At 37.8% G+C, this 14,710-nt stretch overlaps 1 protein-coding gene across 4 annotated transcripts in view; it reads right to left on the bottom strand.

Annotated features, from left to right (window-relative positions):
- LOC126081952 (uncharacterized) overlaps window positions 1-14,710 on the bottom strand; it is a 63,427-nt gene that overhangs the window by 29,227 nt on the left and 19,490 nt on the right. Inside the window, exon 8 of one of the 4 annotated variants that reach the window (XM_049894190.1) lies at window positions 1,035-1,670. The exons of 2 other annotated variants lie outside the window; for them this stretch is intronic. In XM_049894190.1, coding sequence (XP_049750147.1) covers window positions 1,652-1,670 — 19 coding nt within the window. In that variant the 3' untranslated portion in view covers window positions 1,035-1,651. Of the gene's footprint in view, window positions 1-1,034; window positions 1,671-7,335; window positions 7,596-14,710 lie in introns of those variants that run through there. One more of the 4 variants, XM_049894191.1, reaches the window with a different exon arrangement.

The raw sequence follows: 14,710 nt of genomic DNA, 5'->3' as shown, positions 1-14,710 counted from the left end.
TTTGAACCCACCAGCTGCTCCTTGGAAACCTTATGAGGCAGTTCTACTCTTTCCTGTAGGGTGGCTATGAGTCAAAATCAACTTGACAGCAACAGGTTTGTTTTTTGTTTAATATGTATAAATCAGGGCTTCCAACCAGTTCTAAATGGTTCGGTCATGGCCGATGGAAACACGGCCTAAGGAATTGGTTTGAAGCAGTTCAATCATGGGCAAGGAAAACAAGGGCAGCAAACAAATCTCTTGCACATGGGCTTTTGACCCAAGTAGGGAACAGGCAGTGGTATCCCCCTCAAAGATGGTGGCCTCCACAGTTCTGCCAATTATCCAATCTCCTGAAATAGGCTCCTGAAAGTTTCCTGATACCGGAGATTGCATTACTGGTAGGACTTGGTGAGACATACACACTGGAAGCTGGGCAATAGGCCGCCATCTTTGATCGGGGCCCCTGCCTCTTTCTTTCTGGTGTCAAAAGCCGATTTGGTTGCTGGTCAACGCATACACTGCCCTTGTTTCCACTGGCCATGACTGAACTGCTCCAAATCAGTTTGAGGCCCAGCCTTGTCTCCGACAGCCATGATGAACCATTTAAAACCGGTTTGAAGCCCTGATATACACTGAAGAAAATTTAGAAAATGTATAAAAATATAAGGAAAAAATTTATTTGGACATAAAACCAAAAGTGCATTGCTGTCAAGTCGATTCTAACTCATAGCGACCCTACAGGACAGAGTAGAACTGCCCCATAGGGTTTCCAAAGAGTGGCTGGTGGATTCAAACTGCTAGCTTTTTGGTTAGCAGCCAAGCTCTTAACTGCTGCACCACTAGGGCTCCATTCTAACATTATCACTTTAAATTGTTTCATATATATCTTACTAATCTTTATGCATATATGGTTTTTGAACAAAATTAAGATCATACCAAACATGATTTTTCTTTTTGAAAAATACTTTTATTACTTAAAAGAGTATCTCAAAATTATAAAATTTAGTGTTAATCACACAATACAGGTGAGGTCAGCACAACTGGACTAAACCAAAAGCAAAGAAGTTTCCTGAATAAACTGAATGCTTCAAAGGCCAGCGTAGCAGGGGCAGGGGTTTGGGGACCATGGTTTCAGGGGACATCTAAGTCAATTGGCATAATAAAATCTATTAACAAAACATTCTGCGTCTCACTTTGGAAAGTGGCATCTGGGGTCTTAAACACTAGCAAGCGGCCATCTAAGATGCATCAATTGGTCTCAACCCACCTGGACCAAAGGAGAATTAGGAACACCAAGGACACAAGGTAATTAGGAGCCCAAGAGACAGAAAGGACCACAGAAATCAGAGACAACACCAGCCCGAGACCAGAAGAACTAGATGGTGCCTGGCTACAACAAATGACTGCCCTGACAGGGAACACAACAGAGAACCCCTGAGGGAGCAGGAGAGCAGTGGGATGCAGACCTCAAATTCTCATAAAAAGACCAGACTTAATGGTCTGACTTAGACTAGAAGGGCCCTGGTGGTCATGGTCCCCAAACCTTCTGTTGGCCCAGGACAGGAACCATTCCTGAAGCCAACTCTTCAGACAGGGATTGGACTGGACAATGGGATGGAGAGGGATGCTGGTGAGGAGTGAGCTTCTTGGATCAGGTGGACGCTTGAGATTATGTTGGCATCTCCTCCCTGGAGGGGAGATGAGAGGGTAGAGGGGATTAGAAGCTGGCGGAATGGACACGAAAAGAGAGAGTGGAGGGAGGGAGTGGGCTGTCTCATTAGGGGGAGAGCAACTGGGAGTACGTAGCAAGGTGTATATAAGTTTTTGCGTGACAGACTGACTTGATTTGTAAACTTTCACTTAAAGCACAATAAAAACTAAAAAAAAAAAAAATTCAATGTTAAAACTTGAGAAGTCTGGTAGCAACTCAAGTTATCTGAGAAAGACAAGCAAAACTGTCAAAGAAAGCCAACCCTTTAGAAAGGAAGCATAGTATTTTGCTTCAACAGGAAACTGGAATAAAATGAGTGAGCTAAATATTAAGTTCAACTTATTGTGCATATTTTTCCCTGTGAGGGGATAAGTATTTTGAGAAAATAAAAAATATCAGACCAAAGCAACAACAGGAGCTAAGAAAACATGCTGCACTATTATGTTGTTTTTGTTAGGTGCCATTGAGTCTGTTCTAACTCAGTGATCCTACATACAACAGAATGAAATATTGCTATGTCTGAGCCCACTGTTACAGCCAGTGAGAGTGTCAATCCATCTTGATGAACGTCTTCCTCTTTTTCACTGATCCTCTGCTTCACCAAGCATCATGTCCTTCTCCAGGGACTAATCCCTCCTGATAACGTGTCCAAAGTATGTGAGATGAAGTCTTGCCATCCTTGCTTCTAAGGAGAATTCTGGCTATACTTCTTCTAAGACAGACTTATTCATTCTTCTGGCAGTTCATGGGATAATCAATATTCTTTGCCGACACCATAATTCAAAGGCACCAATTCTTCTTTGGTCTTCCTTATTCATTGTCCAACTTTCACATGCATATCAAAATGCATATAAGGAGACTGAAAATACCATAGCTTGGGTCAGGCACACCTTAGTCCTCAGAGTGACATCTGTGTTTTTTAACACTTTAAAGAGGTCTGTACTACTGTGGATTATTTTACTAATTTTGAATTATCTCCTAGAATGAAAAATATAATTATATTTTATATGTTGTTGTTAGGTGCTGTTGAGTCAGTTCCGACTCATAGCGACCCTATGCACAACAGAACGAAACACTGCCCGGTCCTGAGCCATCCGTAAAATCGTTGTTATATATAAAATATATCTATATTATATTTTTAATTCTAGGTGATAATTCAAAGTTAGCAAAACAATCAATAGAGAGAAATGTTTGGTTTTGAGAACATTATGTATAAAACAAAAAAGAATATTATGTAAGACTTCAAATCAAAAAGGTAAACCAAAACCCACAAAAGATACATATGATATAGATAGTGACATAAATATGAAATGGACGATAGAAGGTATGATTTACAAAACTGAAGACTGTTTTCTTAACAGATTAGTAAACCAGGCATGCATTTGAAAAGATTGGTCATCAGTAAGTGCGTACATGCAAACAAAACACAGAATAAAATAGGTAGAATAACTAAAGATACTAAAGACATACGGAAACATATCTAATTATATCATAAGTAGTAATGGGACAATACATTAGAAACAAAAAAAAGGATAAGCAACTTTAAAATGTAAAGTACAAATTTAGTAAAAGACTACAAAATGACAAAATGACTTGAATAGACTAATAGCCAGTAAATACATTGAAGTACCCCTTTTATTTATTTATTTTTTACCCCTTGAAACTTCCTCTTTTACACAGATACAGTGCAAGGAAAATTTTATAAGCTATGGGGTTTTTTTGGTTTTGTATGTCTACTACATATCAAGGAACATTACTAATCTCTATACAAATTATACTAAGAAAATAAATAAATAGAAAAAGAGGAAAAGATGCCAAACTATTGTTATGAGGCTGCATCTTATTTCCCCTGGCCGTATTTCCTCGGGAAGACTGCGGTCTTCCAAAATCCTCAAGGAATTTAAAGGGGCTTCAACGTTGGATTTTACGATTGTGAGAGTCATAATTAATCCCTTCTGTTTTCTACCTATCACATAAGAGAAATTTAAATATCAAATACATGCGTAGGACTGAGACAGAACAAAGTGCTAAATTTCATTCCACTACAAACTATTTAATATTAGAACCTCTCTCCCTTACTAATGTTTTAACTAGTGAAAAAAAAATGTATATTTCTACAAGGTTACTCATAAAAACAATATTTTGTTTTGACTATAAGTTCTTTCTACTCATTCTGGGAAAAACTGAAAAAAAATCAATCTCCCGTCATAAGAATGCAAAAACTTTTGTTCATATAATGAATCCTTAATTTTAACTCATGTAATATTTGTTTAGTAATTTAATAGATATGAGTTAGAAGAGTTCATTTTAAAGCCATCCCTGCATTTAACATAGTGGTCAGTTGGTTGGGCTTTGCAGTTAAGAAGCCTGGATTTTATTTCCAAGTCCTCTTTACAAGCTGTATGGCCTTTGCCAAGTTACTTAACTGTCTTAGCCTACCATCTCTAAAATGGCAATAATAAGAACAGTAATTCTCTTAGAGTATTTTTGTGAGAACTAAATTAAATATTGAATATAAAGAAATTTGGAAGAGTAGCTGGCTCACAGTATATTCTAAAAACATCTTAGTTATTATCCATACTGCAACAGGAAACCCTGGTGGACTAGTGGTTAAAAGCGATGGCTGCTAACCAAAAGGTTGCCGACCTCTCTCATGAATGCCTGACTCATAGATTCTTGTGTGTGACAGCCAACTCAGCATCTTCCTGTGGGTGTCTAAAAGTTCTTTCTCACTTGCCATATTCAAAATTTAGCACCTGTTATCCTTCCCAAACCTCTCACAGTCTCACCTATTTCAGTAAATGGCAACTCTATTCTTCCCTTTGCTTGGGCTAAAAAAAAAAGAAAAAAACTGGAGTATCCTCATCTCCATTCTCATATCCTACATCAGTAAATCACGTCCTTTCTACTTCAGAATATATCACGGAGCCAACTACTTTTCACCACCTTTAGTGAATACCCTGATCCAAGTCCACCAGGCGCTCTTTGGAAACCTCATGGGGCAGTTCTACTCTGTCCGTTAGGGTTGCTATCAGTCAGAATCAACTGGACGGGCACGGTTTTTTGTTTGTTCGTTTGTTTGTGTTTTTTGGTACTATAATGGATATAGTTAGAATAGTTCAATTATAATTTGAAGAAAAGAATGTTTAGTTAAAAGCTCAAGCAACAGAATATCAGGAAAAAATATGTATATAATTGACAAAAATATTTTTAAATAATTTTTTAAAAAACATTTTTACTATACTGACTGTGGTAGACCTGCAGCAAGATTATGTTCGCTATCATATAATACCCTGGGATACACTGAAAAAGACAAAGATTTTTGCTTACAAATGTTAAGAAAAATGATCCAAAACTTGGAATAAAGGCCAAAGAAGTGCAGCATGACTTTTCAACATTATCCTGAGGCATTGTTTAACAAGCCCATCTAATGATTATTTAATCTAACGCTAAACTGTCCATATATGGCTGTTGAGCTCTTGAAATGTGGCTAATCTGAATTGAGATGAGCTCAAAATCAGATTTTGAAGACTTAGGACAACAAAAGGAATATTTAAAATCTCATTAATAATAGCTATATTACACGTTGGAAACCCTGGTGGCGTGGTAGTTACGTGCTAGGGCTGTGAACCAGGAAGTCGGCAGTTTGAATCCGCCAGGCGCTCCTTGGAAACTCTGTGGGGCAGTCCTATAGGGTCGCTATGAGTCGGAATCGACTCCACGGCACTGGGTTTGGTTTTTTTGGCTTAATGTTTTTAATCCTTTACTTACTTCATTTAGTTTCCTATAGAATTTGTTTTCTTTTCATGGATTGTTGTTGTTGTTAGGTGCCGTTGAGTCGATTCTGACTTATAGTGACTCTATGTACAACAGAACAAAACACTGCCCAGTCCTGGGCCATTCTCAACACCATTGTTGCAGCCACTGTGTAAATTCATCTCGTTGAGGTATTTCCTCCTTTTCACTGACCCTCTATTTTACGAAGCATCACGCCCTTCTCCAGGGACTGACTGGTCCCTCCTGAAAACATGTTCAAAGTACATGAGACAAAGTCTCACCATCCCGGCTTCTAAGGAGCATTCTGGTTGTACTTCTTCCAAGACAGGTTTGTCCGTTCTTCTGGTAGTCCATGATATATTCACTATTTTGGCCAACACCATGATTCAAAGGCATCTATTTTTCTTCAGTCTTCCTAAGTCATTGTTTTCATGGATTGCCTACTAAAATTCCAGGGAGGCTGAATTATGCAGAACATCCTTTGAGAAATGATGTAACTTATTGCCTCATCTTTCCACTTAACGTTGCCAGTAAACAAAGCTATTAAATACTTATTTGACTTTATTTCAAGTTTTCATGGTGAAATTGAGAATAAGGTAGGAAAATTCATTCCATAAAACTGGCAGCTAGCATTAAGTTCTATCACCTTTTTGTTTTCTATTTAAAGTGGTAATTATCAAATCTTGATCAGAAAGAAAGAAATTTTAAGTTATTTTTTTCCTTCAAATTTTTAAGCTAAATTTTAGAATATGATTTCAAAATGTTTACAGAAAGACTCCCCTCTGCCCTTAGGATTATAAATTCTCTAAGCCTGATGGCCTTTAAGAACATATTTTATCTTTGTTAGTTGGAGATATTCTCTTCCAAATGAATTTCTAGAAACTATGTTGGAAAACCTGAAAACAGAAGATTCAAATTTTGGTTTTTTAATGTGTCGTAAAAATACAAGATACATTTTGATTGTTTCAACTCATACTACCTTGTGAGTATAAACACAAAGCTCATACGTATAACTCTCAATTTTTTTTTTAAAAGACAGAAACACTATCACAGAACACTCTGGCATCCTAAGATTCCTGAAATATGATTTATTCATGGAATAAAACTAGAGGAATGTCATGCTGCCACAAACTAAACTTGCCTATTTTTTGTATCTGGATATTAGTTCACTGGAAAATTGCTCTATTTATACATGAACCACATCGACCCTGGTTGCTACATCATTATCCTCTCTCTCCTTTTTTTTTTTTCTGTTTCCAAGTAAAAAGTTTTGGGTTTTCAATCTTGGTTCCTGAAAAAAATAAGGTATAAGAAAATATATGATATATATAGGAAATCCTTGTTGCCATGAAGATATAAACAAATAAAATTTGTGATGGCTGCCTCAGAAAAGCTTAGAGCCTACTAAAAAAAACAGATATGTATAAAAATAACTCTAATACGAAGTTTTATAAGTACAGGTAAGCTAGTATGGATATTATGTGTATTTAATGCATGGCATTTGTGGTAGGCGTAACGTAAAGGACAGAACGTTCTGAAGGAGTTATTTATGTACGCCAAGAGCCGCTGCATTCGATATTTGTGTTTCGCAGGCCTCCTTGAACTTATGACGTTGGCATCAATTTCCTATTGTGGATTTAGTTTCCTCACCATAAAATCAGGATAATAACCTCTGCCTATTTTTTCTGAGGATAAGTGAAGTGACGTATATGAGAAAATACCTAGCATATTGTAGGAAGTCAAAACAAGTAATCATTATTCTTGTTTTTCGGACCTTTCTTAGCTTAACCTGAGATTAGAGCATCTCTTTAATTTTAGCTGTTTTGAGAAAACACAAGTTTTATCAGTATTTCCACTCATAACATCCAAAGTTCTCAAATTGAATCAAAATCCTGATGACAGTTTCTTTATCTATATTGCAACACAGGGAATTTTTTCGAAATAGGCAAGTTTAGTTTGAGGTATTTGTTGTTTTAGAACTTCCTTGTCCCTCTGGGAGAGTGCATTTCCCCTAGAATCCAGGATGATGCCATGATTCATCGATGTTCTCATTAGGGGATGCATAGAAGATCAACTTTCAGGAGAGATTTCAGGAAGCCCTATGTTGTTCTGATATGTCAGCTATCTAAATGAAAAGAAAGAAATGTGAGACCACAATTTCCTGAATCAGTCTCTGTAAAGGATGAAGCTTACCTCGTTCATCCCTCACAGGACTAGAACTCAACTTAAACTGCTAGATAGCATTTGCTTAGTTCTGTTATTTACCTATAGAGATATCTATCTAAAGCTAAGCTCCTAACAGCATGATAAAAAAAATGGAATAGTTGAGCACAGCTACACTATGATATGGAATGAGAACTACACCATGTTAGCCAAACAGTCAATTTTATTTTTGGTTACTTGGCAGGACTGGTAAAAACATCTAAGGGGCTTGGCTGCTAACCAAAAGGTTGGCAGTTTGAGTCCACCCAGAGACACATTGGAAGAAAGGCTTGGAGATCTCTGCCAGGAAAAAGTCAGCCACTGAAAACCCAATGGAGCAAAGTTCTACTCTGATACATATGGGGTCACCATGAGTTGGAGTTGACATGAAGGCAACTGTCTTTGGTAGCAGGAAGTGCACACATGCTACAGAGTGCTGCAGTACCATGTGAGTGTTTTGGAGCACCTTCTCGAATACATGAGGTGATCATTAAATTCTTAATGAGAACCTCAGTTTTCTAATTTAGTAAAATTGTAATCATAATAGCAATAATAATCCTAAATATTGGATAATTCTAGAGACAACTGAGACCTAACAACCACATATCTATAAAAGTATCTTACATAGTGCTGATTTTGATGTGTAAAAGGCAACTAAATGATCCAAAGATCAAGGACTTCTAAATACATCTTATCTCTCACAGTTAAACACCTCCATCTTCTGCAGCACCCAGCAGAGTACAGAGGAGTGATTGTTATGATGAACCATTTTATGTTCAATGCCAGATCACCTATACCAATACAGTACAATGAGCATCAACCAGTTTCTTGTAGTCTTTCATCAAAAAAGCTTTGTTTGAGCATCGTGTTCTGAGCATCTCACCTATGAAATAAAATCAGCCAAGACCCTGATTCTATAGGAGTTTGTTACGTAGTCTAGGAAAACCTACTGCCATTGAGTCAATTTGGATTCATAGCAGCCCCACAGGGTTTTCCAAGGCTGTAAATCTCTATGGAAGCAGACTGCCACATCCCTCTCCTGTGGAGCCACTGGTGGTTTCAAAACGCTGACCTTCCAGTTAGCATTTGATTGCTTTAACCACTTTGCCACCAGGGCTCCTTAGTCTAGGAAAAGGGCAGTAAATCATGTAATAAGAGCTATGCTAGAGGTATTCTCTGCATAGTGTAGGTGCCCGAACAACCAGTAGTAAAAGCAGATAATGGCCAGGGAAGACTAAAGGTAAAATGTTGAAAGGAAGACATTCCAGGAAATGGCCTAAAAAATATGGGGAATTAGAGAAAGAGTATGTCCAGGCTTCTCGTTTAGATTGGGGGGGGGGCGGCGAGAGGGAAGGGAGAGCAGCTTGCTGCGCCAAGGAATACAAGTGTTAAGAGATGATGGAAATAGGATGTTTCCTGTTGTCTTGAAATGTCAAAAGCCCCAAAGCTGTAAATACTAGGAGATTAAAAAAAAAAAAAAGGAGATAAGTACACCTATATTCCACAGAGAAGCTACCAGGAGACATAGCCCTACTCACCCTCTGTTGCTGTTGTTAGGTGCTATCGAGTCAGCTCCAACTTACAGTGACACTACATATAACAGGACAAAACACTGCCCAGTCCTGCTGCATCCTCACGATCGTTGCTATGTTTGAGCCCATTGTTACAGCCACTGTGTCAGTCCATCTCATTGAGGGTCTTCTTCTTTTTTGCTGACCCTCTGTTTTACCAAGCGTGACGTCCTTCTCCAGGAACCAGTCCCTCACCCTCTACTCCATCCAAACTGAGTAAGTAAAATATTAAAACTCTGAAGGTGTTTTGTGAACTAGGAATCATTGTCCTTAGGAAAAAGCACTGTAGAGTGAGTATTCCTTCTGGTTCCTGTGAAAAAGGAAAGAGGGATCATCCCTACAAAGCTGATTGAGGGGGCTCAGGATTACCATTTCTAGAGGTTGGAGGTACCTACAATCAGCTCTGGCTAGATGTTGCTGAGCTACAGAAGATGCAGGGGCCACTTGTGGTGTCCCTCAGTACAAGGTAGTATAGGAGTTCCTGGTGGAAGGTTTCACATATGTCCATGTGAGGTTTAGAGGGTGATCATAGTGACTGGGGTCTTCCTTCTGGGCACTAACACCTTGAAGAAAAAACGCAGGCCAAGAAGCAATAGAACAAGACAGAAAGAAGGTGCAGAAAGAGTACAAAAAAGAGAGCATGTTCCCTTCCCCACTATAGATCCTTGAGCTGCAGGGCAGGGCTTTATTTCATAAGCACATGTGAGCTATTATGGATATTACATGCTTGTGTGTGTTCCAGTTAACATTTTAATTTAGAATGGATGAGACTTTTTCCCTTCAAAATTTAAAGCAATTATAACAAAACTTCCAATTAATTTTTAAAAATTACTAAAGTTTCACATACATACAGAAGAATGCATATGTATTAAATGAATATTTCTATGAAGTATCACAAAATGAATGCGTCTATGTAACCACCACCAAGGTAAGGAAACATCACATTTCCAGGACCCAAACGTTCCACATCATACTCTCTCACTTTCCAAACTGAAGGAAGCCAATCTCCTGATTCTAGCACATGGACAAATTTTTCTGTATATAAATGGAATAATGCAGTACGTATATATATATATATATTTGCATCTGCCATTTTTTTACTCAATATTATGTGTGAGACTCATTCACGTTGTTGATTAGAGCAATACTCTGTTCATATTCATAGTGTTATAGTAATTGGTTGTCTAAATGTATCACACTTTATTTATCCTATCTACTATTTACTGGCATTGGGATTGTTTCTAATTTGGAGGTTATTACTAATATTTCTGCTATGACCATTCCTGTACATATTTTTTTAATGCAGATGTATATATTGGATATATATTTTAGCTAAATATACTTAAGTTCCCTTGTTGGTGCAAACAGTTTGTGCTTGACTACTAATCTAAAGGTTAACAGCTTAAAGCCAACAAGTAGTGCTGTGCAAGAAAGTCCTGGTGATCTGCTTCCATAAAGATTACAGCCAAGAAAAGTCTATGGAGCAATTCTGCTCTGTAACACATAGGATCGCTGTAAACTTGACAACAGCTAACAACCTTAACAACATACTTAAGAAAAGCATTTTGTGTTGTAATGTACATATTGCCAAATGATTTTCCAAAGTAATTGTCCCAGTTTATACTCCATCAAGCTCTAGTTGCTCTACACCTTTACCAATGCTTGATAGTTATCTTTTTCATTTTAGCGATTTAGATATGTGTGTAATAATATCCTATTGTGTGCTGAGTGCATTTCCATGATAAGTTGTAAAGCTGAGCACATTTTCCTGTGTTTGGCTATTTGGATATCCTCTTTCATGAAACTCCTGTTCAGTGCTCTTGACCATTTTTTGCTTGTCTATTTCTTATCTATTTGTAAGAGTTCTTTATATGTTATTAATACAAACACTTTTTGGGTATATGAGTAGCAGATATCTTCTCTGACCTTTGTGGTGCCTTATCATTCTCTTAATGGTGTCTTTTGATCTTTTAATATAGAACATTTAATACTTTTTTTCCTTTATGGATAGTGCTTTTTTTTTTTTTTTGTCCTCTGTAAGAAATCATTTAATTTTCCAAGTTTGTTTTGTTGTTGTTGTTGTTGTTAGGTGCCAGTGAGTTGGTCCCGACTCGTAACGACCCTATGCACAGCAGAATGAAACACTGCCCATTCCTGAGCCATCCTTACAATCGTTGTTATGCTTGACCTCATTGTTGCAGCTACTGTGTCAATCCCCCTCGTTGAAGGTCTTTCTCTTTTCCGCTGACCCTGTACTCTGCCAAGCATGATGTCCTTCTCCAGGGACTCATCCCTCCTGACAACATGTCCAAAGTATGTAAGACGCAGTCTCGCCATCCTTGCCTCTAAGGAGCATTCTGGCTGCACTTCTTCCAAGACAGATTTGTTCGTTCTTTTGGCAGCCCACGGTATATTCAATATTCTTTGCCAACACCACAATTCAAAGGCGTCAACTCTTCTTCGGTCTTCCTTATGCATTGTCCAGCTTTCACATACATGTGATGAGATTGAAAATACCATGGCTTGGGTCAGGTACACCTTAGTCTTCAAGGTGACATCTTTGTTCTTCTACACTTTAAAGAGGTTCTTTGCAGCAGATTTACCCAATGCAATACGTCTTTTGATTTCTTGACTGCTGCTTCCATGGCTGTTGATTGTGGATCCAAGTAAAATGAAATCCTTGACAACTTCAATCTTTTCTCCATTTATCATGATGTTACAAGTTATTGTTTTCCTTTTCACACTGGATCTACAATCCACATTACTAAAGTTCTTCATGTATGGTGTGAAGTTGGAATCATATATATTTTTTATTCTAGCTTTAACTTTTTCATGGCTGAAAGTGCATTTACATTAAAGAATGATCCTGTTAATACAAGTGAACATGATTAAGAAGCTGTGGGATTTGTCAAAGATGTTTTCAAGCTGAGGGAAGGGAGATCCAACACAGCACATTTGAAAGTCATAGACTGAGAAAAATAAAGTTGTGTTCTTTTTGAAGCTTCACAGGCTTCAATTTAATTATATCAGATAATTTTTTTTAAATAAGGGGAAAATATGACTTTAGATTAAAATATTTTGATATTGAGAACTCTGTGGGATACTGAGGTAAATTTGCCCTTGAGTCTAATAGAAGAAGCTCCCCAGTGACTGCTGCGAAGTTTCAGGTCTGGCTGAGGCTGGAGGCCCTGAATTCATAGCACTATAGTCAGCGGTGCTCTATGATTTTCTGTAATGGCTTTAAGAGACTACTGATGATGGACTGCCATGTCATTTTCTTTGTGGCTAGAGCCTGTTTTTGGCTACAAGACCACTAGTAGCATTAAAACTAGCTATTGCTTTAAGCAGTTCTACTCTGTCCTATAGGGTCGCTATGAGTCAGAACCGACTCTACAGCATGGGGTTTTTTTTCTGGGTATTGCTTTAGGAATCAAGAATTCTACATATGTACGGCAGAATCTTTGTAATTCAAAATAACCGTTTAGTATTTAAAAGAGATTTTGTACTGGAAGAGATTCATACTTGTGCCCATACCAAAGAAAGGTGATCCAATAAAATACAGAAATTATTGAACAATATCATTAATATCACATAGAAGTAAAATTTTACTGAAGATCATTCAAAAGCGGTTGCAGCAGTACATCAACAGGGAACTGCTGGAAATTCAAGCCAGATGCAGAGAGGATGTGAAATGAGGGATATCACTGTTGATGTCACCTGAATCTTCACTGAAAGCAGAGAATACCAGAATGATGTTTACCTGTGTTTTATTGCCTATTCAAAGACATTTGACTGTGTGGATCATAACAAGTTATGGACAACATTGTGAAGAATGGGAATTCCAGAACACATAATCATACTCATGAGGAACCTGTACATAGACCAAGAGGCCGTTATTCAAACAGAACAAGGGGATACTGCATGGTTCAAAGTCAAGAAAGGCGTACATCGGGCTGTATCCTTTCACCATACTTATTCAACCTCTATGTGGAGCAAATAACCCCAGAACTGGACTATATGGAGAAGAATGTAGCATTAGGATTGGGGGAAGACTCATTAACAACCTGTGATATGCAGACGACACAACCTTGCTTAATGAAAGTGAAGAGGACTGGAAACACTTACTAATGAAGATCAAAGGCTACAGACTTCAGCATGGATTACAGCTCAAAGTGAAGAAAACAAAAATCCTCACAACTGGATGATAAGCAACATCATGATAAATAGAGAAAAGATTGAGGGTGTCAAGGATTTCATTTTACTTGTATCCATAATCAATGCCCAGGGAAGCAGCAGTCAAGAAATCAAAAGACGCATTGCATTGTGCAAATCCGCTGCAAAAGACCTCTTTAAAGTGTTAAAAAGCAAAGATGTCATTTCGAAGACTAAGGTACAACTGACCCAACCCATGGAGTTTTCAGTTGTCTCATATGTGTGTTAAAGTTAGATGATGAATAAAGAAGACTGAAGAAAATTGATGCCTTTGAATTACAATGTTGGCAAAGAATATTGAATATACATGAACTGTCAGAAGAAGGAAGAAATCTGCCTTGGAAGAATGCTCGTTAGAAGCAAGGACAGTAAGACTTTGTCTCACATGCTTTGTACATGTTATCAGGAGGGACCAGTGTCTGGAGAAGGACATCATGCTTGATAAATAGAGGGTCTGCAAAAAAGAGGAAGACCCTCAATGAGATGGATTGACACAGTGGCTGCAACAGTGGGCTAAGCACAACAACTGTGAGGATGACATAGGACCAGATGGTGTTTCGTTCTGTTGTACATAGGGCCGCTATGAGTTGGAACCAACTCGATGGCACCTAACAACAACAACAAAGGCTTTGTAAGGGTAAGTCTATACTCTAAATCATTGATAGATTGACTGAATACCCACCACTTAAAATATAAATGGTATTGTACCACTCCTCCTAGATAGTCCTCTTGAACTCCTACCCATTTGAAAACAGCTTTCTGGTCACCTACCTACTCTTTCTATATTCATCTGGTCCTCTAAGAGCTACTTTTCTGCTGACTGTCCATTCTCTGCACTCCCTCACATATACAGGTCCATGGGCCAATCTTTGTCAATTCATTCCCTTTCTGCCTGTTTCTCTCTCTTTCTTCATCTTTTAGCCAACCTTTGACATGGTTACTCTCTGCCCACTACATATTCTCTATTTTGTACACAAAAAATGCATAGTTTTTTAATTTTTATTTACTTCTTAAGTGCCATGTGCTATGCTCCAAGTGTTTTACAAAATCTTTCCATTTTTTTAAACAACTTTATGAAGTTGGAACTATTATTATTGTCATTTTACAGATAAGGAAATTGAACCACTGTGAAGTAACTTGTCCATGATGGTGTAAAATGGTAGCTCTATATCATCATAAATGATAATAGTAACCAGGAATAATTGAATCACAAAAAAAAAAAAAAAAATGAGGAACTCTGCCAGCAGTTTATGTG

This window comes from Elephas maximus, chromosome 8 (genome assembly GCF_024166365.1).
Source record: "Elephas maximus indicus isolate mEleMax1 chromosome 8, mEleMax1 primary haplotype, whole genome shotgun sequence".
Taxonomy (NCBI): Eukaryota; Metazoa; Chordata; class Mammalia; order Proboscidea; family Elephantidae; genus Elephas; species Elephas maximus.
Note: the sequence above shows the minus strand (reverse complement) of the source record. Positions and strands in the feature narration are given on the sequence as shown.